The sequence below is a fragment of the Dendropsophus ebraccatus genome, chromosome 1 (assembly GCF_027789765.1).
Source record: "Dendropsophus ebraccatus isolate aDenEbr1 chromosome 1, aDenEbr1.pat, whole genome shotgun sequence".
NCBI classification, from domain to species: Eukaryota; Metazoa; Chordata; class Amphibia; order Anura; family Hylidae; genus Dendropsophus; species Dendropsophus ebraccatus.
In genome coordinates, this window is record NC_091454.1 from 64,209,794 (window position 1) to 64,235,841 (window position 26,048).

Here is a 26,048-nt window from a genome sequence, read left to right on the forward strand (position 1 = left end):
ACAGCACACATAATATAATATACTGAATCTCTGAATATGTGCACTACTACAAACAAAAATTGGGAATAAAAGCCATATGGTGGCCACACCTCCTACTACCCCTCCCTTTGCTCATAAGGAGTGGAAGGCAAAATGGCTATATACTGGAAATCTTACATGGCTGTTGCCTAGCAACACTGACTATTTGCCACCATGCATGTTTATACAATGTGTTTTTCCCCAAACCTGTATAAATAATGCCGTTCCTTCTCCTTACATATAACTAACTGCCTGTGCCAGAAATACCACCTGTATGCCAAGCATTTCTTCAATGATGGAAAATCCCCAAGGTATTTAAATTGCTGCAGGTTATGATTTTATAACCAGTAGGAGAATGATATTATCCAAAAAAGCAGTGAGCTAACTGTGCAGGCTGCCCCCACCCCGGACAAAATGCTATTGTTTTAGCAGGAGCACAGGCATCTTCTGGAGCGCTGAGCTTTCATTTCTAGGACAAGATGGATGCGGCTGAGGAGGATATCCTGAACACTCCCCCCTAGATGCTTTGTACTTAGTGAGCTCTTGTTAGGAGATACAAGAATGCAGCGGATTGTCACAATACTGCAGAGACAGAGACTTGTTCTGGATGACTGCACCTGCCTGCTTGCCTCTCTAGACCTCCACATGCCCAGCAAACCACACAGGCTTAGTGCCAGCAGCAGTCACCGGGCTGCTCATACTGGTTTGCATGCCACATCTCTTCAGAAGTGCATTCCATCCAAATCCTTTGTCATCACTGCTGGGATGGTAGGAGCAGCACATTCCGCTTCATGTCTTATATAGACAGCTAAGCTCCAGAGAGTGTGAAGAAAAATATTATTATGTTGTAACAAATTAAATCAAAACAAATGCAATTAAATATCAATACTGTCAACTAAATACAAAACATTGAAGAATAAGAACTGGTGATCCCTGTCAGCCCATGTTCCTTTTGTCTGACTGGTAAAGATGGAGTAGCTGCTACCTATTCCACTCCCAGTGCATCCCCCACCCATCACCCCACCAAAGGTCTAATTAAATTCAGCACAGACAAAGCCCAGCTGCACATCTACAATCTGACAATGAAGGGCAGGCCTGCTCCCAAACATAAGGAGGCCAATGATTGTCTGCAGAGCATTGCATTGCACCTGCGACAAATGGCTGCAATTTCCAGAGATCTTGAGAAGATGAAGCTAGAAATAGGTGGACGCTCACGAGGCTGCCCAACCATGTCTAAAACGTTCGGCCATTTGCAGGATTTTTTCAGATTTTTTTTTTTTTTGCACACATACAGTACACACTTGCACAGATTTAAAACTAAAAACAATATTACAGGATAAATAGAATATGGGATTTACAGCCCCCGTCTGTCCAAAAATCTGACCAGATGGCTGGCAAATGACGGTGACATTTATAGGTCATTTACAATGTTCTTAATAAAGCTGATATCAGATGGCGATATATATTAAGTAAAATGAATAGTATGTGGAAATCCTAAGTACATGGAAGTCCATTCTGAGTCCATCTAGGTGGTGCAGCAAGGACCACCCCTAACCAGGGTGTCATCCTTTGACATAAGAGCTGCAATAATAAGAAATCACTCCTATAACATGTTACTGTATAATGACAAGTATGCAATATCCATCTAGTGCTTTATGTCCACCTTAAGATATCCATGCACAGTTAGGAATTATACAGTGAATCCATTGATAAGGATGCATCCACCTGCCACACAGTCTGTGCCAGATTATAGTAAGGCAGCCATTGGCATGGCTGTACACTGATCCTAATACAGTCAGGTCAATTTCACCTTCTTAGGATAATCCTGGACACAGAGGGACTATTAAAATAAAGTGTCTATGACAGGAGCTGCTCCACAATACAGACAACATAGAAGAATAAGAAGCATGATCAGGATCAGTAAACCCTGTCCAGTGGCCAGCAGTCACCCCTCCAGACATGACAGCTAAGAACATACAAGAGATGCATAGACGACTCACTGTTATCCTAGGAATGTTCTTCTTGCCCTGGTAAGACATGATGCTCTCTCTCCACCAGCTTCCCTCTGCTGCTTGCTCCCTTTGTGTCTGTTCTACAGCAGATCAGGTGAGGGGATTTTGTTTTGTTATTTTTTTTCTTAGCTGCCTTAGACAATAGTAAATCCCTTTTTGCAGTGCCAGCTGGGACTCTGAAAAGAGAGAACGAGCAGCTCCGGACTCCTCCCTCACTAGTACTCGCTGGGCAGTGGCCTCACCCACTTCTCAGCTCTGCATCTGCACTGCGAGGCTTTGGACACTAGAGGGCGCCAGATACACTGCAGATTTCATTACCGAATCAAAAAACTAGAAAGCGGTTTTTTTTTTTTTCGTGGAATCTTTTCAGGAAACCAACCCCAGGATGGTGTGATGTCTAGGAAGAATAATGCTCAGTGTGACTGGTGTCATCTGAGTGTGCAGGGAATGATCAAATTGTAATGTGAATCAGTGTCATTACTAATACTGTGTACAATGAGGAGGAGGGAACCCTATGGTAGGAACAACTTTAGTGGGAAAAAAGCACACTAAATCTCTACATGGATAATCCCTGTAGGCAAAGAGTAAAACGTTATTTTTCCATGTATTTTTAGCCAAAATCAGGTGTAGGTTTATGAAAGGGGAACACAGACAAACACTTTAAACCTTGCAAGAAAATACCTGATTTGCTTAAAGGGGGTACACCGGCAACATATTTCTCTTTTAAATCAACTGGTATCAGAAAGTTAAATAGATTTGTTATTTACTTCTGTTTTAAAATCTTCAGTCTTCCAGTACTTATCAGCTGCTGTGTGTCCTACAGGAAGTCATGCATTCTTTCCAGTCTGAAAAAGCTGCTCTTTGCTGCCACCTCTGTCTGTAATAAGAACTGTTAAAATAGGAAAGTTTTTCTATGGGGATTTGCTATTTCTCTGGACAGTACCTGACAGGGGCAGAGGTGGCAGCAGAGAGCACTGTGTCAGACTGGAAAGAATACACCACTTCCTGCAGGACACATAACAGATAGACAATACTGGAAGTCTTGAGATTTTGGGTCCATTTACACGGAATGATTATCTGACAGATTATCTGCCAAAGATTTGAAGCCAAAGCCAGGAATGGATTTGAAAAGAGGAGAAATCTCAGGCTTTCCTTTATGACCTGATCACTGTTTATAGTCTGTTCCTGGTTTTGGCTTCAAATCTTTGGCAGATAATCTGTCAGATAATCTTTCTGTGTAAATGGACCCTTAGAAGTAAATTACTTATGTATATAACTTTCTTCATTAAAAAAACAAACAAAGCCGGAGTACCCATTTAAGTGCCAATAACATGCAGTGAAAAAATGCTAATAAAAAAGCAACAAGAACGCTCCATAAAACAAAATCAGTGCCAACACTCCAAAAAGCTAAAAAATTTTTTTTTAAAATAAAATAACTGAGGCTCACTTTGACAAGCATATATAAGCTTCCAACTATACAGTGTTAGCATCGTCTTAGGCTAAATAAACTGCACAGTTAGTGCATATCTTCTGCAGGACTGTTATAAGAGGCTAAGGCTGGCTTCACACTGCCTTAAAACCATGAAGAAAGCCAACAAAATGCCATGGCTTTTTTTTCCCCCCGAAAAACTCCAGCTGCCAGGTGTTAGCTGGGAGTTAATCAAAGTTTATGATCTCCATAACGCACATGGCATTTTTTTGATGTGGCGTTTTTTTTTGGAGCTAGAAAATCACCACAAAAACTGTGTGAGGGTAGCCTAAGGCCCCTTTAAAGGGGTTATTCAGCGCTACAAAAACATGGACACTTTTCCCCCTACTGTTGTCTCTAGTTCAGGTGCGGTTTGCAATTAAGCTCCATTTACTTCAATGGAACTGAGTTTCAAAACCCCGCCCAATCTGGAGACAAGAGAGGGGGAAAAGTGGCCATGTTTTTGCAGCGCTGGATAACCCCTTTAATTATCAGCAAAGAACATTGCTAGAAACACTAATTCAGCTGATAATCACCCTGTGTAAAAGAAAGGGCTTTTACACAGAGATTATCTGACAAATTTATGAAGCCAAAGCCAGGAATGCATTTAATAAGAGGAGAAATTTCAGTCCTTCCTTTCAAAATCTGTCAGATAATCTGTGTAAATGGATCCTATGCGCAGGTCTGGCATGACTGGGTCAGGAGGCAAGTGTAGGGGTAAAAGATGTAGTGAATGGTGTGGGAGACAGGGGAAGGGTATTATGGGTTAAACACAGTCAGTAAGGGAAGGGACAAGATGGTAAGAAGGGAAAAAATTATTAGGTCACATACTGGGGTGGAACTAATGGCCCTATAAGACGAGGTGAAGAAAACGGGATGGATCAGTTTCCCGCTGAAACAGTTTCAGTCCGCCCATGTTGCAGCTATTGAATGTACCGGTGTCTGGGTGTGGGCGACAGCAGATTGTTGCACTCCACGTCATTTGTCTTTTAACATGCTGAAAGGCAATGAAAGACAACGATCAGCCGACATCGTTCATGTCAGCTGAACGTTGCCTTTTATTACACAAAGCGATTATCGTCCGTAATGGCCGATAATCGGCCAAACACGGCTGATAATCGCTTTGTGTAATAGGGCCTTAAACCACTTAATGCCACGGCCAACATTAACTGCAGCAGCTAAAGGGAAATGACAAGGATCAAAGTTACTGTATCTGTTATCATGACCCCTGCAACTAATAAAGGCACAAGGTGAGCCCGCACTATTACATGCACAATGGCTGTCTTTAAAGGGGTTATGCAGGTTTAGAAAAACATGGTGTGATTTCTCAGCTCAATTTAATTGAAGTGAATGGAACTGAATTGTAAAAACCACACTCAACTTGGTGACAGGGGTGGTGCTGTTTTTGCAAGAAAGTAGCTGTGCTTTTTCTAATCCTGGAAAAACCCTTAACTAGATGACAGCATGTTACAAAGTGGAAAAGTAAAAAGAAGTAGCAATAAAAAAAAGGTAAAAAAAAATGTATCAATAAGTGATCACTTAAAAAGTTGTGACAATTATACACCAAAACCGACACGAAAAGCATTGATAATTTCCCCCCATTGTCTGCTAGTAACTGCTGTAAAACAAACATGTGCCACATAGTATACAGTTTTGGGTACAGTTTAAATGAGATGCACAGTAAACTGTGTGACGTTTACTGATAAACCTAGCCCAACAGTGCAGAAATTATTGCAACACATCTGCCACATATGAACATATCCTTACAATGAACTTTGCTGCAGAAACTGGCAGGAAGACAAATCCAGAAGAAACGTCAGAAGAGACACCATCCAAGACAATCAGTATACAGCATTTGCTCACTCTAAGAGAATACTGATGACACTGTAATGAGGAGTCAGATTTGGAAAAAAATGAACAATTTTGTGGAGGTTACTTAATGTTGAGTTCACAGAGTTGCGGTTCTTGTGTGCTAAAGGAGTGGTGCCAAGAACTATTCCTTTAAAGCTCTAGCTGTGGATCAATGTGTGCCAAACCACAATGCCAATTCAGATGTTGGCCTGACTCTAGTAATAGTAAATGATGCTTTATATACAAGTATACAAATCCAGGGGCATGGAGCTTTTACTTTAGGACACTACAGACATGTCAAAGCTTTGGTTATGGTCTGGGTCTTCACCGATTATCAGAATAAGCATAGAAAAGTGAGTGACTGTGACTTACTGTAACCTTTGTCGCTCTGCAGGATATAGGACTCATCATAAGGACCTTAGGCCTAAATGCAGAACAGATAGACTTGCTGCTGACAGCAAGATCTGCGTGAAAAATTTGCATTTCATTATGTGAATTTAAAAAATGGTGTGAAAAATAATGCAAATATTTACCTTCTGCATTTATTTCAATGGGGAATAGTGGAAACAATCTGCAACATTGACATGGTGTAATATTCACACCATTCCATGGGATTATGATATGGCTCTCCGTAGGCTAAGACTCCATGCTTATTGTCACCATCCGGCCTTCTATGACTATACTACAATGCAGATTGTCTGTGGGATATTCCACTTTTAGTGTACATTAACCTTAAAGAAAGAAAATTTTTATTAAAGTATTATATTGCCCCCAAAAGTTAAACAAATCACCAATATACACTTATTATGGGAAATACTTATAAAGTGCTTTTTTTTTTTTTGCACTTACTACTGCATCAAGGCTTCACTTCCTGGATAAAATGATGATGTCACGACCCGACTCCCAGAGCTGAATGAGCTGTGGCTGCTGGAGAGGATGATGGCAGAGGGATGCTCAGTGTCCCTCCAGTGCCCTGTGTCCCTCAGTGTCCCCCTGCCATCATCCTCTCCAGCAGCCACAACCCGCACAGCTCTGGGAGTCGGGTCGTGACATCACCATTTTATCTAGGAAGTGAAGTCTTGATGCAGTAGTAAGTGCAGGAAAAAAGCACTTTATGTGCATTTCCCGTAATAAGTGTATATTGGGGATTTGTATAACTTTTGGAGTGCATTGCAATACTTTAATAAAAATTTTCGCCAGACTTCTCCTTTAATGGCTTATTCCACATTTCGTGCACACGCCATATATACAGACGGTGTGCCTTGAAATGGATGATCAGAACGATGATGATACATGATGTCGGGAGCTCACACAGCTGTGTCAGTAAAGTACCGCAAAGCTTTAAACTGTTTCATTATGTTTTGTAATGAACTGTTTCATTATCCAATAATCTGTTCCGATTACAATGCATACCGTTTATATATATGGCGTGTGCACGGAACGTGGGAATAAAGCCTTGGGCTGGGTTCACACACTGGGAAATGAAATTTAGAAAAAGTAGCCATAAAATAGGTATAAAAAATAATTAAAAGCTATAAAAAAGCATTGTATAAAACTATGGCTGTAATTTCAATGGGAGAAGCAGGAGAGTGGACTACTGACAACCTGCACTGGCCAAGCGTGCACGTGCAGATCACAGTTTAGGGACGCCAGAAAAGGAAAAGAGCAAAAAGCGCACACCACCATTGACGTCACAAGCACTTGCCAGCTGGGCCAGGCTGCTCTGGGTTAGTGCAGGTTTCTATATGTCAATCTAAATTCTGTGGGCGTATACTGGTGGGCCTGAAGGTGTTGATTTGGAGTGAAGGGGTTAAACTATGCTGGGCTTTTGAAGCTCTGTGGGCCTTATCCCCTAGTTACATATTTTTTCTAATGCTTTGAGCTGGAGCACTGGATAACAATAAGAATGGCATCTATAGATTCTGGGTAAGAACCCCTATTGTACACTGCCTTTAGTTTAGGGATAAAAAAGTGCTGATAGGTCGGCTTTAAAGTTACATTTCTCCAGTTTTCTATACACCACACATAGAAGGGTGCTGAAATAAGTGCTTACAATTTCCAGAGTGTACTGTATTTGTTTAGTTAGGCTGCACCGCTCTAATGACTTCTACATCATCTGCCTTCTTTCCAAGTAAGGAGATTTGATCTACAGTCCTTATTACTAGATTAGGTTCATACTGTTTATTTGTATATATGACTCTAATTCTACTTTAATGAGCCATTTTCCAACATTTCCCACAGTTTTCACTTCATGTCTTATACTTTGCATGCCTTATGGCTCTAATTATTATAATTTTTTTTTAAAATAATAAAATAAGCAAATATGGCTAAATGTTTCCGAATGGATCAGTGCTTAAATGTGGTTCTAGGCTGAAAACAAGTCATGTTTTTGGCTCATCTAGTCAACTGCGCTGCCAACTGGCCTTTTGTATGGGAACTCTATCCCTTACTTGTAATAAAGTCCAAAGCATTTTAGTGTACACAAGAGCATAAAACTAATTATTCTTGGTATGTACAAATAAGGTACAAGAAGATACATATAAGCCACAAGTATGTGAGTGTTTACAGTGACCATTGCCCATAAGCACTTTGGATGCCACACACGTAAGCCAAGCTTGTAGATTACCAGTTAGGTTTTCATCTTCTTATTTTTCATACATATGACACGATGTATGGCAATGATCTATCATCACACTGCTTAGATGAATTAAAGCTAATCTTGAGGCGTGTCAGAGACATCTGTTGCCAAGTAGCTGCCTCGGCTACCATCCAGCATCAGCCAGAGACATTTTTTTTTACTGTGTATTCCTTAATATATATATTAGACTGGCTGCTTCCTTCTAGGTTTAATGCATGTGTCACCTAAAAGAACCCAAAATGTGGCTCCTCTATGCTATCACGTAGACGATCCCAATTTCACTTTTAGAAAATGTGTTTTTCATTGCCGAGTCCCTCTCAGACTAGACATGGCTTTTGGAACCACAAATTAACATCTGCCATAAGATACGCTGAAGAACAGGATGTGCTACACTCCAGCCATTCAGCGTCTCACTATTGCCTAGTCATAAAATCTCTTTCATCTTCACTTTTAAAATTTGCCAACGAAGAAAAAAAATGTTGAAGAAATGATTTACATTCACTGTCTTGAGAGAAGGCCTTGGTCAAGCACCCATATTAGAGAATGCTGAAGAGTCCTACTGGGATGGTGAATGGACCTTGACTCATGAAAACCAGAATGTATCACACCTATATTTAGTCCCAGCACTAACATTTCATAGCCTTATGGAATGCCTAAGATGTGGGAAACCTCTAGTAGTGACTACATACATCTTCCATCCACATTCCTATAATTCATGTCTGGCCATGCTCAAAAATTCATAGGCAATTAATATCTGACCTAATGAACTAAGAAAAAAAAATAAAAGCTGTATTCACACAGAGTGCCTTTGTAGTTTGTAGTGAAAAATCACTGAAAATGCATGCGATGTACGTGAAACTAGACTAAGGCCTCATTTATACTACACTATTCTGGTTAGTATTTTGTATTAATAATTGGAAGCAAAAACCATAGAACATACAGGAACATTAAAGGAGTTGCAGAAGCGGCTTATATAGCTTATCAAATTATGGACTTCTGGACTGGGGACAATACCTACAGAGAGGGGAAACTTGGCTAATGGAGAAAATTATCTACAGGGGGGCTGGCTATGGGGGGATTGCATATGAGGGGAACCTACTTAACTTTAATAATGAAGACTAGCTACTGGGGACACCTGTGTATCTACTGGAGTAACATATCTAATGGGGGGACCTACCTTTGCCCCCCAAACCACTTACCTACCTACTTTATTTTATAAGACACCATGGGGCATTATTACAGTTTGAGGCACTATATGTGGGGAAAGGTAAGGAGGGACCTGGAAGGATGTGAACCTAAACTTTTTGTCTGGCAGGTTTGAGGAAGATGAGCTATAGCTGGAAGAAATTATCTAGGCCCAATGGAGAAGAAAAGAAAAGTGAACAACTCCAATATGAGAAAACACCCCCTTTGAGTCACTGGATGGAACTGTACAGTAATCTGTTATAGGACATGTATGGTCTGTGGTGTTTATGAGGGTGGTCAAATTATTTTTAATGCATTATTTGTATGGGGGTGATTTTTTCCTGTTGGCCAGTTTACCTAGAAAGTGCCCACCATGGTGGATCCGCTACATATTTAATGCATATTTGTGCTGCAAATTTTTTTAAGTTTTTATACTGAAGGTCATATAACACATGTTGATTTTGCAGTGGATTTTTCATTGAAAATTTCATATGTGTGGACCTACCCAACCATAGAAAAAGCAAAAAAGCATAATATTTACACCTCTACCATGTTTCAGAACCAATCTATTGTATTTTATAACTCTTCAACTACCTTGTTGCAAAATGTGATCTTGGCCTTACTACATGAGTGCACATGGCTGATTACAGCCTGAACTATGGTACAAGTTAATAACAGACATGGCACATAAAACAGACCCTATTTCAGGGTAGCTTTACACACACCAGCGTATTTTCTGAGGTGGATCCACAGCTGATCTGCAGCAGATTTGATCAAAATAACTGAACACAGCATCAAATCTGCACCATCAAATCTGCTGCAGATCTGGTGTGTGTAAAGGCACCCTCAATGATAATCAGGTACGGGATTCCTTTACTAAGATATGTGGTCACATACAGTAGGGTAAAAAAATGGTTCATGGTTCTAAATCCTATCCAAATGGTGAGTTAGGCTGTGTTCACACATTTGTATTATGTTACTGCATTATTTCATTGCAGTAATTAATTTAATTGCCATCCAGTTGTCCTTCCTTGGGGTTTATTCCCACGTCATGTACAATATTATGGAGGCTACGGATGGGGAATGCCTGTAATGGAGTGCTTCCCTGCCCAGCAAGATGTATCAATATCATGCCGGTAGCTGGGAAACTTATGGTACTTTTACACGGAGCAATAATTCGCCCGATCGCATGATTAATGATTTTGAATGAACAATGTTTTTTGTATAACGATCAGCGTTTAGACGGAACGATACATCGTACGGAAAAATCGTTATGCGATCGTTTTGCGATCTCTTAAGCCTATCTCACACATAGGTGAAATCGTTGAAAGACTGTTTACACGGAATGATCTGCGAATTTTTTGCGAACGACCAACATGGTGAAAGATCAAAATGAACGATTTCTTGCTCGTCGTTTGATCGTTCGCTGCGTTTATACGTACGATTATCGTTCGAATTCGATTCTTATCGTGCAAAAACGAACGATAAATCGTTCCGTGTAAAAGGACCATTAATCTCTGCAGAGATTCTGTGCCGCAGAGTTTCAAACAGTTTCCCCGCTCCTGGCATAATATTAATACATCATGCCGTGTGGGGAAACACTCCATTACAGGGCTTCCGTAATATACGGAACGTGGAAATAAGCCCTTAATACATACCCTAAATACAAGATACCCCAGACACTTGGGCAACTTTAATGAGATCAGTGTCTTTGTATAAATGATATTATACTCTATAGTCTACACAATTCTTGTTTTCTAGAGCTGTTTCATTCATCCCAAAGTTATGTAGCAAGGATGGTCCCACCCAGCAGCACACAGTTGCCAGGATTTTAATGACAGCTTCTAGTTCTTATAATGACCACATGAGATTACCCAGAGGCAGCATGTGAAATAAAATATGGTACTGGCATAGAAATAATAAACTAAGAGCCTAGACAGTCCTTTTAGGAATTGAAGTATCTTTCTAATGTAGACATGAAATGTCAATGAAAATATTAACATAGGGCACATTACTTGGAATAACACTGTTATTTGACTGTTAGAGGTCCTATTGATACCTTTGGGAAAAAATTTACAAAACCAGAGTTTCATATATTGGGCTTATGTACAATCCTGGCACTTCTATGGCTGCTCGTGAGACAATCTCAGAAATGTCAGCCAGGTCCAAGCTGATGTGGGTTTCCATTATAATTTCCACCAGCTACTCACATAAATTATTGTATATGTGGCTGGTGTGTGAGGCCCCCTTTCGAGTTGGCATAGGCAGTGTTGCAATTTATTTTCCTCTTTTTGGGTGTGTTCACACCTACAGGATCCGCAGAAGATCTGCAGCAGATTTGATGATGCAGATTTGATGCTGTGTTCAGTTATTTAAATGAAATCTGCTGCGGATCCTGTAGGTGTGAACTCACCATAATGGCGTCTTTCATTCTACCATAACATGTATGATGTATAAATTGGTGAAATCGTAAAAAAGAATGCAATATGGTAACTTTTGGAGGGTTCCTGCGTCTAAGTAATACACTATATGGTAAAAGCGACATGATACCATTATTCTATAGGTCAGTCCAAACACAACCATATGCAGGTTTACACAGATTCTCTAATGTTATATATATATATATATATATATATATATATATATATATATATATTTTTGTAATTAATTATTAATAAAATGGGCCTATTGTGACGCTTATAACGGATTTATTTTTTCACCTACAGGGCTGTATGGGGTGTAATTTTTTGCGCCATGATCTCTAGTTTTTATTAATACCATATTTGTACCACCGGACGTATTGATTACTTTTTAATACATTTTTATATATCATGTAACAAAAAATCAGCAATCCTGGCGCCTTTTTCCCTCTTTCGCCATTTGCGATGATAATTGTTATATTTTAATAGATCGGACAATTATGCACGCTATGGTATATAATATGTTTATTTATTTTTATATTTTTTATTTATGTTTTATTTATATAAAGTGAAAAGGGGGTGATTTTAATTGGAGGAGGGGCTTTGGGGTACTTAAAAAAATATTTTTCCTTTTTTTTTTTTAACACATTTTAAGTCCCCCTGGGGGACTTTTACCTGCAATCATTAGATTGCAGACACTGTACAATGCTATGCCATAGGCATAGCATTGATCAGTGTTATAGGCATTGGACCGCAATTGGAGGCAATTGGACCGCACGGAGGAAGGCAAGAGACCGCCGGCGGTACGATACAGCAATTGGAACTAATCGGTAAGTTAAAGGGGACTGCCCCTGTCACTTACACCTAAAGGCCACAGCGTTTAAGGGGTTGATGACACGCTGCAGCGCGATCACTGCAGCCTGTCATTAACTGCAAGGGTCGGCCCCCTCCTATGAAGCGCACTTCTCTCCAGAGCGTACTTCATAGTACGTAGTCACCCATGGCGTACCGGTATGTCCTAGGGGTTAAGCAAAATACTTTCCTTATATACTCAAAAAGCTTCTTTCCTAGCTCCCCTCTCACTTTAAAGGAAGCAGGATTTCTGTGTCCTTTATGCTCTATGGAGAGGGTAGGGGTCGAGGGGGTGAGTGAGCACGGAGAGGAGAAAAGCAGGGCTGTACAAAATAACATCCTGCAATCTTCTCTCACCAAGCTCCCACATAAGCACTGACCTTTCTGACCTCTTAATCCAGCATTTTATGTGCCCAGACAGTCTGCAAACCGTACAGCTACTTCTCTGTTCTCCCTGCTCACTCATCCCCCTTGACCCCTCCTTTGGTTTGCTGAGCCCCATTATAACCTATCTTCACTTTGTTCCTCTGTAATGAATACAGCTTTGCCTGATAATGCACTAATAAGAAGGGAGGGGTGCTGAAAAACTTTTTGAGTACAGAAAGAGGCTTTTTAGCCTAATAAAATCTATTACAGAGTTTCTTAAAACCGACGTAATTTTTTTGGGGAAAAAAATGTAAATGATAGTTACACTTTAATGCAAAGGCTCAGTCTGCTTGATTATTTTATAAAACTTCCAGCGTAAAGTGTCACTGTGGTTATACCTTTCAACACCTTAATCAACAGAAGATGTGAAATAAAGCAATTTTGCTCAGAGCGAATATTGACAAAGCCAAGACACACAAGAGTTCTGTATATCGTCAGTTGGTTTACTTTAAAAAAAGTTTATTTAAAATTTTCTTTATTTACTTTTTCCTTTTTTTGTGTGTGTGTTTCTGACGTTATAACTTTCAAAATATAAATAAACAGCAGATGTGATATAAAGCAAGTTTGCAATTTACATTGCCATTACATACTTTTTAGGCCCCCAGTTGCAAGGCTAACCACACAGCACCCCACAGTCATTGACAGACAGAGACTGGTAATCATGTAACAGGAGAGACCAATAACTACCTTACTGACTAGACTGTTGACTATAGCATCTAGGGGGTTAAACGTTGCAGCTGTGTAACACATCCAACCACCACTGTGTATGGAGCAAGCTCACCTCCTGAGATAGGATCTTATGTTGTAAGAAGCAGAAAAGTGAGAAATCAGATGGCGGAGAGAAGATAAGTGTAGAACGGAACACAGTATTTTATATATATATTTAAAATTGGCAACTAAAAAACTAATTTGGCTCTTACATTTATAAGTTTCATTGCCAAGGGCAGTGATGTATTTTTTTCTAGTTTGCAGCACTGTAGTTTAAAATAATTTAAATAGTATGTCTATGTGTGTGAGAGATAGGTAAGTAAGATGGTGCACCCACTGGGGAAAGTGGCTGATGTGCATGATGACAAGCCTTGCACAGCTCTGTGTTATTGTGTTACTGGGCTATTCCTATACAGCACACACATACTAGCTCACATGTCAATGAATCTTCCAGCCCCATCTGCTGGTAGAAAAATCGTTGACATAATTAGATTGAATTTTGCCTTCTATTTGTAATGTATTGAGAATTTTATTATGAATAAGACACCACATACTGAACCCTAACAGTTGTAGGTCCTACATATTTTACCCTCCCAATGAATATAGTATGATAATATATCATACCAAAGCTGATAACATAACGCTTAGCCTCTAACGGGACCCTGTTATCCAGACACACATGGGTGATTTGCCAGAAACATTGACTGCCCTTAGAAGCTCCGCATACTTTTCCTCTGAAATGCACTCCAGGGTTTTGCTTGTGAAAACAATAGGAAGGGCTGACAGATGTAGTGCCTGGAGCCAAGAAAACACTTGCATTATTTCAATGTGCTGTTTAAAATTCAACCTACGGATTTGCAGCCCTTCAAAGAAAGCCCATTACCAGATACGCATTATAATAGGCTATTAAAACTGCAAACAAAGTGCAGTCCCTGATCAGAAGGCAATGGCGTTACTGCCATTACATTATCTAGAGATGACAATGTTTAAATATTCATCCCATAACCAGGGCTCTGATACAATATCTTACAAGCTACTGAACAAGTAGGATTCTGGCACAGAGAGTACGGGCAAAATTTGGTCCATCACACGCCAGTCATTGTAAAAGTAAAAGCTCTCTCAGCTTCTTATAACTAAAAAAAAAATACTATCATACGGAATTTATAGTATACAGCATACTGTTATACACGGCATAGACACCAGCCTGTGTGTTGGGGTGTGAACAGAGCTTTACTTGTAAATGAAAGTTTTAGAAAGTTAACTGTAATTACAAGGGAAATCACACAGGGCACATTTACATGCTATGGCAAATGCCTGAAAACATAGGAGGCGTAATAACCTCTGACAGTGAGGCCTGTTGCTAGGTAGGCGAAAAAAAAGAAAAAAAACGTTTATATGCTGTGCCTGCATGCATTATTCATTAGGGGCATAAAGTACCCCCTATAGAGTAATTGCAATGGGAAAGCATGGTTTATTCCTTAAAGGGTTTTTCTGAGGCTTAGGTATTTGATTGGTGGGAGTTTGACCCTTGAATCCCCCGCCAATCAGCAGAATGAACGGGCTGCCTCACCTTCACTGCTTATACATGCATAGTTCATTTCAGGAGAGGCAAAATAGCATACACAAAAAAGGACAGTGAGCCCTCACTAGTCCCGCCCACTGTCCCTGCCTACTTGCCTCAACGGCCCTAAACGGCCAAGGACAACCACAAAGGCGTTCCCTACACGAGATATGTGGAACACAAAACACTGGCAGACAAACAAACACAATAAGAGAAGTCAGACAAACCAGGTCAGCAACAGTCGGGTGGCGCAGTACAAGAACAATAAGCAGGTGGATAGTCGGGGTACGATGCAAAAGGTCAGGGCTGGCGACAATAAGCAAAGTCTAGGTAGGCAACAGAGGTCAGAAACACAGAGAACAGAGAGAAGGGATAGGGAGCTGAGCAGTTGAGTAAACTCTAATGCTACGTTTACACGGAGCGATAATTCGCCCGATCGTACGATTAACGATTTCAAAGTAACTATTTTTTTTTATAACGATCAGCGTTTAGATGGAACGATAAAGGGTACAGAAAATTTTTTTGCGATCGTTTTGCGATCGCTTAAGCCTATCTCGCACATAGGTAAAATCAGTGAACGACTGTTTACACGGAACGATCTGCGAATTTTTTGCGAACGATCAACGACGATTTAGTAACATGTTCAAAGATCAAAATGAACGATTTTTAGCTAATCGCTTGTTCGTTCGCTGCGTGTACACGGAACAATTATCGCCCAATGTGATCGTTATCGCGAAAATTTGCCCGATATTCGTTCCGTGTAAACGTAGCATTAGGGTCCGTTTACACGCACAAAGATTATCTGACAGATATTTGCCAGATTTTTGCAGCCAAAGCCAGAAATGGACTATAAACAGGGAACAGGTCATAAAGAAAAGACTGAGATTTCTCTTTTTTTTCAAATCCATTTCTGGTTTTGGCTGCAAAAATCTGGCAGATATCTGTCAGATAATCTGTGTGTGTGTGTAAATGGACCCTAATAGTCAGCAGGAAAAAGAGGAGTCTGCTGCTATTTATCCAGAATCAGAGACTGGGTCCAGCAGCTGACTGGACCAGCTCTTATCCCAGCACCAAGCTCAGCTGAGCAGATCTAGCAGTGCAGTAACCCCTGCACTGCCAGAATTCTGACAGGAAAGGCGGGTGTGGCTGGAAATTTCAGACACAATTCAGACAGTGAAAAAATACAGAAAAGCGCAAAGTCACATTCCTAACAGTACAGTTGTGGTTGTGTCTGGTTCCGCATCTCAATCCTGCTGTTCTGTGAAGGCTTTCCACTAGATTTTAGACTGATATGGGGTATGTGTGACTATATGTGGGTATTTGTGTTTACAATACGTTTTGCTGACAAACCTGAACTCTACATTTAGGTGGGGTGTCCACATATGTTTTTTTGTATCTTGTATACTTTATTTTGAGGAGAGACCTGAAGGGGGACTCGGGAGACCCTAAGATGGTAGAGGGATCCCCTCACCATTTTTATTTTTGAGCACTACACATGATGGCTGGTTGTTAAGATCAATGGTATTGCTATGCACTTAACTAGCAGCTGTTATATACCCTTAGTTGTGTCTTCAGTTATAGAAGGTTGCAAGTTAATTATGAATTTAATTAATTGTGTATGTTCTAGGAATGTTGTGTATAATTTCCAGTACGAGGGACATTTATAATTCTTTCCAGGACTTGTAAAGGTCACTTTGTTGGGCAACTGCTACTGCTCTACATGCTGCACTTGTGCACTGTGGAGTTTAAAGTGTCACTGTTGTTTAAAACTTTACTTCAGCAGTAGATGTGATAATTTACATCTCTTTTTTTAAGTTATCTTGCTGTAAAACAAAGCTATACTTACCAGAAATCCAGGTCAAGTCTCCTGAAGGCAGATTTTTAGTATTGTGCTGGTTGAAAAAAAACAGACTAAACACAGGAAATCTGGCCAGTACAGAGAGTCATGGCTCAATGTGTCTATCAATCACATGACTGAGCGCCCAGATGACCTGGAAAAAACGGGACTTCCTGTGGTTAGAGTCAAAACACATGAAGTGTGATTTAGATTTTGAAAGTTACAATCTATAAGGGCCTGCATACACATTAGAAAAAACCTGGCTGAACCTATCAATTTAGGTGGGACTAACTATTGTTTATAAGGGCATCAAGGGTTAATCATACTGGATTACAACTGAAAAATCCTTTTGTTCTTAGACATATAAGCTGCTGCCAGAGGAGTTTGGCAGTGACTTTCTCCTACTCTTTCCACTAACAAGGAATGAACCTAACATTCGTGTGTATGAAGAGATCAGCAGTGAAAGTTGTCGGATAGAATGAACCGACAGCTTTCTCTAGTCTCATATTCCCACTCCATGTCCTTTCCAGGAACAAAGGGGCAGAGCTAAACTCTGTAGTAGAGAGAAAACAGAATGGTGGAATGACAGATAAAAAGGCTAAAATTACATGATGCCATAAATATAACTGTATCACATAGTAAAGTTGCCTCCTGAGGCCTCCTGAAATAGCTATATTTTAGTACATTTTATACAAGTATTTTCCATAACACTCAGCATCACTTCTGGAATTTACTATTATGTCTTTATGCTTTGAAAATGCATAAATATATCAATCAGTCACTCGCTAGCTTTATCTTTTATTTATACAATAGAGGAAATGTTGGGAATGCCCATTCAGGCTTCAGTAGAACTTAATGAACCTATTTTTAACCAAAAATACAACATTTTATGTTATAATAAGAAGGCAGTAACACATTTGTAGTCACAGGCAATCCCTGTACCCTAATCTTGCGACCCCTAACCTAATAATCCCATGGGTGAAAGAGACAAAAGTAAAAGTGTCACTGTCGTTATAACTTTCAAAATCTAAAGGTCCTATTACACATTATGGCCATTACTCATCTTGTGTAATAGAACACAACGATCAGCCGACATGAACGATGTCGGCTGATCATTGTAGTAATATAGCAGCGATCTGCTGCCGTCGCTCCATGGAATAGGAGTGGTGGCAGCAGACCGCTGCTATATGCTATGGGCTGCCTGGACGACCAAGCGATCACTTGGGCACCCCCCCCCCCCCCCCCCGCAGATCCCCGCGGCCCCCCTGGCTCTCACCCACTCGCTGCAGATGCGTGTAATAACACCAGCTGACAGTGCTCATTTGCTCGTCCTTGTAATAGGGGCTTAAGTCAACAGTAGATGTGATATAAAGCAAGTCTGCAATTTACATTCATTATTATTTTTTTTTTAGTTATCATGGAAAACAAAGCACTTGTCCTGTGTATCCCAGAGCATCTGAGCGCTCACAGAGAGAAGGCAGTCATGTGATTGATGGACACATTGAGCCGTGACACTCTACTGGCCAGAATTCCTGTGTTTAGTCTTTTTTTTACAACCAGCACAAGTCAGAAAATCTTCCTTCAGGAAAGTGGACCTGGATTTCTGGTAAGTATAGCTTTGTTTTACAGCATGATAATAACAAAAATAATGAATGTATGTTGCAAACTTGCTTTTTATCACATCTGCTGTTAATTTAGGTTTTGAAAGTTATAACGACAGTGACACTTAAAGTCCAACCTGGTTACACCCTTCTCTGAGCAATAACAGATAGGTGGAGGTTCTGCTGGTGTTGTAGGGTTAGAGAAATCTTGCAAGAATAAAATAATAATAATAATAATAATAATAAAAAATACAAAGATAGACACCTATTTCTTCAAACACAGCATTGCATAATAAATCATCCTATCATTGTTTAAATATCGCAAAGATTTCATGAACAAAAAGCCTACACTCTGTTATAGTCTAAAAAATCGTAAGCATTACATCAAAAACCACAGACTGCAAATACAGCTTGTTCTCTCCGCTGATCACTTTTTGCAGCCCAAGGGATTCAATCATCTCTGGAAAATGAGTCCGGATATGAAGTCCTTGCCCTGTCAGCCTGGAACAGGATTTTCACATTACACATTACGTTTTGGATGGTGTCTGTGTCCAGGAAAGCAGCTTGTGATGTATTTATTTTCCCTGCCTCTGTTTTGTGCCATACACCCGTAGCAACAGCTGTAGCACATACATGTTACATGATTAAGAGGTTTACCTCATCCTGATAAGGACTCTGTAATCTGCAGACATCAAGTGGGGTGAATGTGAAAACTGCAGCTTGTCGATCCTTGTCCTGGCCTTTTCATCTAAGTTCATATTGAGACAATTGCAGTGTCTTACAAGGGACCCCTGCAGAGGTGGTGGATGGGTGTCCTATGTACAGTTTACATTTTGTACTGTAGTTCATAATGTTTCATGCTCTAATGTGTTTGATACTGTGATTGTTAGCTATACACACACACAAACACCGTAGGAACCTTCCAGAAAAAGAAGCAAAGCTTAACCTAATCCAGCCTCTCTAAAGAGAGGAATTCCAAGCACTTCAGGTGAAGACAACATGGAGTGAGGATCTCCAGATACCTAGTTTAACCCAGAACATGGTTTGACTGCAGGAAATGATGAATAAAGATGCTCATACACCTTAGGTTAAAGTTGATGAAAAAAAGATGATTCTAGAGTGATCGTTTGTTGGCTAAGATTCAACAAACCACTTTTATTGTCTGAAAACAAGTCAGCTGTGTTTGACATTTCTTGACGATAGTCGCATGGAAGACTATGGGGGACATTTATGAAGACCAACTTACGAGTACGCTGGTCTAAATTAGGCCCCTCCCCCTCTTCCCTGGCATGAGCCTCTTAGTATACCCGGCCGGCTCTGTGACCGGTGCAAAAAATCTGCTTCTGCTTTCAGCAGGTGCAGATTTCTATCATGATTTACACCTGCGAGCAATCATAAATCATGATAAATTAGGCACAGGATGAGGTCACGCCTCCCCCCTCTTTGCCACGCCCCCCTCCCCCCAGGCAAGCAGCAGGCGTACACCAGTGGCGAAGCCTTACTAAATGTCCCCCCCCCCCCCCCCCATTTGTTCAAGAAAGATTGTTCATTCACAAATGATCTTTTGGGAAAGAACATTCTCAGAATATTGCCAAAAGGGTTGTTCATGTTTCCGGTGTTATTGATCATGTACGTTTAAACAATTTTAAAGTCAGATATGGATTACAATGTGGTTGTGTCTGTGAAGAATTGTTCATCAGACCATTGTTTTTTCAGTAGCTGTCCAACCATCAACTTTTTTTTTTTAATCTAACGTATATAGCCACCTTAAAGTTTACAAACTGTACCCCACAGCTGGGAATTGCAGTACTGGGGAGTCAAGCAATAAGCATCGCTGCCTCTGAGCTACACTATGGGACAAGCAAACTAGACCCTCTGGCCTCAGAGCTTTACAGCAAGACACACACATCAGCAAAACTTTTTGACAGGTCACCGTTGTATACTTTTTTAATTGTTGGTTTATAGGTTCTGTGACAAATCAAATCAATCAAAAGTATTAACCTTTCAGTAATCGTCCCACCTTTAGGTTCTACTACTGCACGTAAAGACTCATCAAAATCTTGTTAAGAGGTATAACACATTCTGCCTGGATGTGCTCCTTTGTAAATCATGATCTCTGCACAGAAAGGTTCCATGACAGTTTCCAGGCAACTTTCCATGATCCTGTAAACAGGCGACCTAATGTAAGGTTTGGGAGGACTAGCCAACACTGCAGGGAGAAGTAATCTGGAGTGTTTCTTTAATGGATACTGGAGTCAGTAACTTCGTAACATAAACTGAAAGGCAACATAACTACAGGGGCAATAGAAACATAACAGGAAACTTTAGAACAAAAGTATGCACAGGGATTCTTCACAAATGCAAAGCAGATGAAAATCAATGGTCAAAAACTCTCCATGTATGAGCCCAGCCCTGACAGGTACCCCACTATAAATGTACTAGCTGTATACTAGACAAATCCAACAACTCATTGCAAGCATCCCTCTTATAAAATGTGCACAACAAAATTAAGGGTGTAACTGTAATCCAAAGGTAGGATTTTTTTAAATGGGAAACTAACCTGCTGATTTGTCTCTATTACGCACGGGGCACTGAAGATAAAGGGGTGTTTCTTACCTTCATCTTTTGCACCATTTCAGTGTGCAGTTTGTAATTAAATTCCTAGCCTAGTAAGGCAGTTTGGTAGAGCTACTACCCCCATTGCTCCAATCTGCCTTGCTCTGTTGATAAATTTTTAGAAGGAGCAGGCCAACTGGAGGTGAATCAGTGCACTTGGGATAGTAGTCCCACCCCCAGTGCACCAAAAGGCTTCATTAGCATAGGGAAAGTTACCTTCATCCTCAGCTCCCTATGTGCTACAGTGACATATCAGTAGGTTAGATTTGTCACCCATAGAGTTCTTTTCTGGAAAAATTACCTGTATGAAATCACCATTGGTGAAGTGGCGTTACCACCAGAAAAAGAACAAAATAGAAAAAGTGTACACTTTTTACCTGGTTTTCATGATAACAGTACAAAAAAGTACTTTGTCAAATAATAATGATAATTACATATATAATTTCTGTTATGGCTTGGCTAATTCTCGTTTTGTAGTAGATTGGCGGTCTTGGTTGTTGTCTGAGCCTAGAAAGGTAAGTAACAGTGAAAAAAAAATCATTTCTTAGTACCATATGTTTTGGGAACAATATTGTTGGGAAGGAAGGGGGGCATAAGGACAATGAAGACAATGCACTGTTATTATTAGCCATATATACACTCTCCCAAAGAGCCTTCTTAAAGGAGAAGTCCGGCAAAAATGTTTATCAAAGTATTGTATTGTCCCCCAAAAGTTATACAAATCACCAATATACACTTATTACTGGAAATGCACATAAAGTGTTTTTTTCTCTGCACTTACTACTGCATCAAGGCTTCACTTACTGGATAACATGGTGATGTCCCGACGCAACTCCCAGAGCTGTGCGTGCTGTGGCTGCTGTTGAGGATGATGGCAGGGGGACACTGAGGGACACAGGGCACTGGAGGGACACTGAGCATCCCTCTGCCATCATCCTCTCCAGCAGCCACAGCCCGCACAGCTCTGGGAGTCGGGTCGTGACATCACCATTTTATCCAGGAAGTGAAGCCTTGATGCAGTAGTAAGTGCAGGGAAAAAAAGCACTTTATAAAAATTTCCCGTAATAAATGTATATTGGTGATTTGTATAGCTTTTGGGGGCATTACATTACTTTAATAAAAAATTTTGACAGACTTCTCCTTTAATGATGCAGTGTGCTGAGCTCAGTACAATGAGTCTAGTGGTAAAGAGATGGAATCCAAATTATTGTTATAAATCTCCATGGTAGCAGCTGCTGTGCAATGGTTTTCCATAAAATGTGGAAAGTTGAACTCAGGTTTTCCACAAAAAGTGTTTTTTCCATTTTAAACAGAGAGAAAATACCACTTGTTTCTGCATGTCAACAAACCATATGCTATTTAGGAGAATTAGCAGATTAAAAGATTAATACTTAGAAAGAACAGCTGGCTGAGGAAGAAATGCCCAAGTCTTGGAAAAGCAGGACCTATTTTCATGTTCTAGTGCCAGACAACATCTTGTGTCTTTACCAAGTGATGTTATCTCCATATGATGACAACCAGAATAGCATTGTAAGCTCGGACATACCAAAGGAGATGAATTATTTAGGGCATAATAACAGGACACTCTTACACTTGGGTCTCATCCTTACTTTTTGCCTCAGAGTAAATGTACACTTAAATTTATACTTGCAGCCATGGACATTTCCTTTGGAAAAAACCTGCAGGAAAGCAGTTACTTAAGAACATTAACATAGGACACAAAGGCATTAAACTGATTCCCTACGGAGCAGACAGATGTCATTTCCATTAATCTTGACACAAAGGATGTGTGGGGATGGGTCTCAGGCCTTCTTTAAAGGATTGGTTGGTGATTGCTGAAATACTGCAAATACCTATTTAATGTATTATACAACTTAAGCTGGGAAATCCTAACATGATTTAGACTACAACTAACCTTCCACTTCCACTTTCACGTCTAACAATATTCTTTCTAGTTCTTTTAATGCTTAAATGTGGCCAGGCTGTATTCGCATGTACAAATAAAATATGATCTCCTGACACCACCATTCCAACAGATAATGTTGCTCAGAACTTCTTGGTCTTGGTCTTGACAAAGAAAGTGCTCATGGCCAATGGGTAAGGTCCCTATTACACCGGGCAATAATCTACCGAATCAGTACAGTAAACAATATACACACGTTAAATCCAATGCTTGAGAAAGAAGCGCTTGCTTCGAAACGTCCCAGACGTGAGCTCTCCGTCTGTTCCGTGAGTGTCTTAGTTTCCTAATGTGAACCTGGATCAGCCCGGCTGGGCGGTGGACGTTTTGGTACTATTTTTTACTATGGTCCTCTCATCAGAGTTATTTTGTATTTATCACTCAGTGGTGAAGTTTTTGTAACTATGTAACTAAGTTTTGCTGAAGAAAAATAAATTAAGAAGCATTGGATTTAACGTGTGTATATTGTTTACTGAATTGGAATCCGGGAGTTCAGGCTCCTATTTAGACACACTGAGAAGAATTCATTAGCACAGTGCATTTTCTTGTGTTGGATACCGAATCAGTACGCCAGTAGATATGAAGTAAAGACAATGATCAGCTGATCGTTGCCATTTTAAATCATTGTCTGCCAGCCGTACATATGACGGCGGTTGACATTGTAAAAATAATAAAGTTTATGCTTACCTATTCTCCCCTGTTGTCCTGCAGCTTTTCGCCCGTATTCCCTGATCACCGCTGGCACTTTAGGCCCAGTCTCTTCATTGGCAGGCTGCTCAGCTAATTACCGGCAGCGGCGCTGTCCCTTCTCAACCAGTGATTGGCTGAGCAGCCTGTCCCTGAAGAGACTGGGCCTGAAGCGGTAATCAGTGCACCAGGGGCTGTATTACCGCCCCCAGTGCACTAAACCAACAAATTAACAAAGAATTACAGGAAAACTGTGCTGAGAAGGGTAAGAAAACTAACACTTTCCTCAGAGTCTCCTGATTCTTCTAACCTGTTGTTAGTTGCCCTTTAAATAAGGGTAAGTAATGGTTACTGTGATTTAAAATAAAGTTCATCCATGTCCACTTAACTTACCAAAAATGACTTCTTACCCGTGAAAAATAGCTCTAAAGTCTTGGCCACTGGGTGTCTCACGTCAAGCTGCTATGTCTGTCTGTTGTTAGAGGAACTCTGTCTCTACAGAGACTAGGGTGGAACACAGGAGGTGACACATGGCTTAGAGGAGACAGCCTGGACTGTGAGCCTGCAAGCTGAGACTGTCTTCCTTCAGAGGGTCTATGATGTGCTCCAGGGGTCCACACTATGCATGACAGGTGAAACAAGGCTTCCCTCTTGTCTGTCAATCCATAAAATTATAGACAGCAGTCCCCAGTATAAATATTTGGGAAAGCAAGTCCAGGTGTCAGTACTGCTAGCAAACAGCTCGGCTTTCTTCTCACCACCTGAAATTGAGGGAGCGAGAAATGGCTGTGTACTATGGAAAGGACTCTCAGGGGTTCAATAACACTTGGGAGAACAATAAAAAGACCTTGAAACCACTCTGAAGAGTTCATATAACAGGACCATGCACGTTTTTTAACTTTTTCTTTTGAAACTACAGATACACTTTAAACTATGCTATGAACAGTCGGGCATGAATCAAGGTCTTAAAGAAGCAGTTCACTTTTTTTTTTTTTTTGCCCCCCCGGGTAGCCGCTGTCATGTATACTTACATAAGATGATCGGTGTCCCGTTCCCGTCGGTCAGTTCCGTCCCGGGGTGCCGTTCACATCGGGCGCGCGCTCACTTCCGCCGGCGCTGTGACTCCTCTTCTCTCCCTTGTCATTTGAACGCCGGAAGTCACGCGCTTCCATAGAGAATGCATGGAAGCGAGTGACTTCCGGCGTATAATCACTGGGCAGAGAAGAGGACTCGCAGCAGCCGGCGGAAGTGAGCGCGCGCCCGATGTGAACGGCACCGCGGGACGGAACTGACCGACGGGAACGGGACACCGATCATCTTATGTAAGTATACATGACAGCGGCTACCCGGGGGGGCAAAAAAAAAAAAAAGTGAACTGCTTCTTTAAATGTAAAAAAAAACAAAACAAAAAAAACTATAACTATCTGTTAAAATCCACAGCTTTTTTGCAACATAGTAAAGATACACTGACAATCTGCATCTGTTTCCAGGTCCAGGATCAGGCCACCATTCCAGACATGTGTAATGCATGACATACAGTGCTTGCATGGACATCTGTAATCTCACTATTACAAAGTATATGTGCCGCCTCCACTGCCGTGTTTGTTGTGCCAGAACTAATAGACCTGTTGATGAGCCAACCTGTTAACTCCATTTTTTGCCTCATGTCCACCTAGTTGCTTTTGAAGGGATGGATGTACTATATTTTGTATTATTCCAACTGTCATGGCACGCACATGATGCAATTTTCTTGGCTGAAGGACCACTATAGATGAGCTGGATGATTCTTCATGACTGCTCTTTGATTTAAGCCAGTGACCTTCTGCTTGGGAATCAACCTTATAACACTGAGCTAGTAGGGAATGTGAGACAGGTTGGAGGTTGTAGTATACAAGAAGCAAAAGGATGTGCCGCCACCACCAGGAGCAAACAGTAACAATGCAGTTACATGACAAGATCCTACATAACTAAGCATATGCTAAATAGCTGCAAGTCAAATTTATGTATGAGAGAGTCAAGATGACTGTCTATAGAATGATGGTAGTCTCACATTGAAAGCTATAGTGGATGGTGAGATATGGAGCCTGAAAGCGAAAAGTTCAACACATTGATACCCTTTTCTTGTCAGTGTACCGCCAAATTAAAAATCCATGTCATGCTCACATTTCTGCATTGATTTCTCTGCTACACGTGGACAAGGTTTTGAAG

General features: G+C 40.6%; 1 protein-coding gene across 2 annotated transcripts in view; it reads right to left on the bottom strand.

The window, feature by feature from the left end:
* DPYSL3 (dihydropyrimidinase like 3) overlaps positions 1-26,048 on the bottom strand; it is a 90,475-nt gene that overhangs the window by 35,922 nt on the left and 28,505 nt on the right. The window contains exon 1 of one of the 2 annotated variants that reach the window (XM_069972131.1): positions 2,019-2,223. The exons of the other annotated variant lie outside the window; for it this stretch is intronic. Within the exon in view, the coding sequence (XP_069828232.1) occupies positions 2,019-2,057 (39 nt within the window). The 5' untranslated portion in view covers positions 2,058-2,223. Of the gene's footprint in view, positions 1-2,018; positions 2,224-26,048 lie in introns of those variants that run through there. 2 annotated transcript variants of the gene reach the window in all.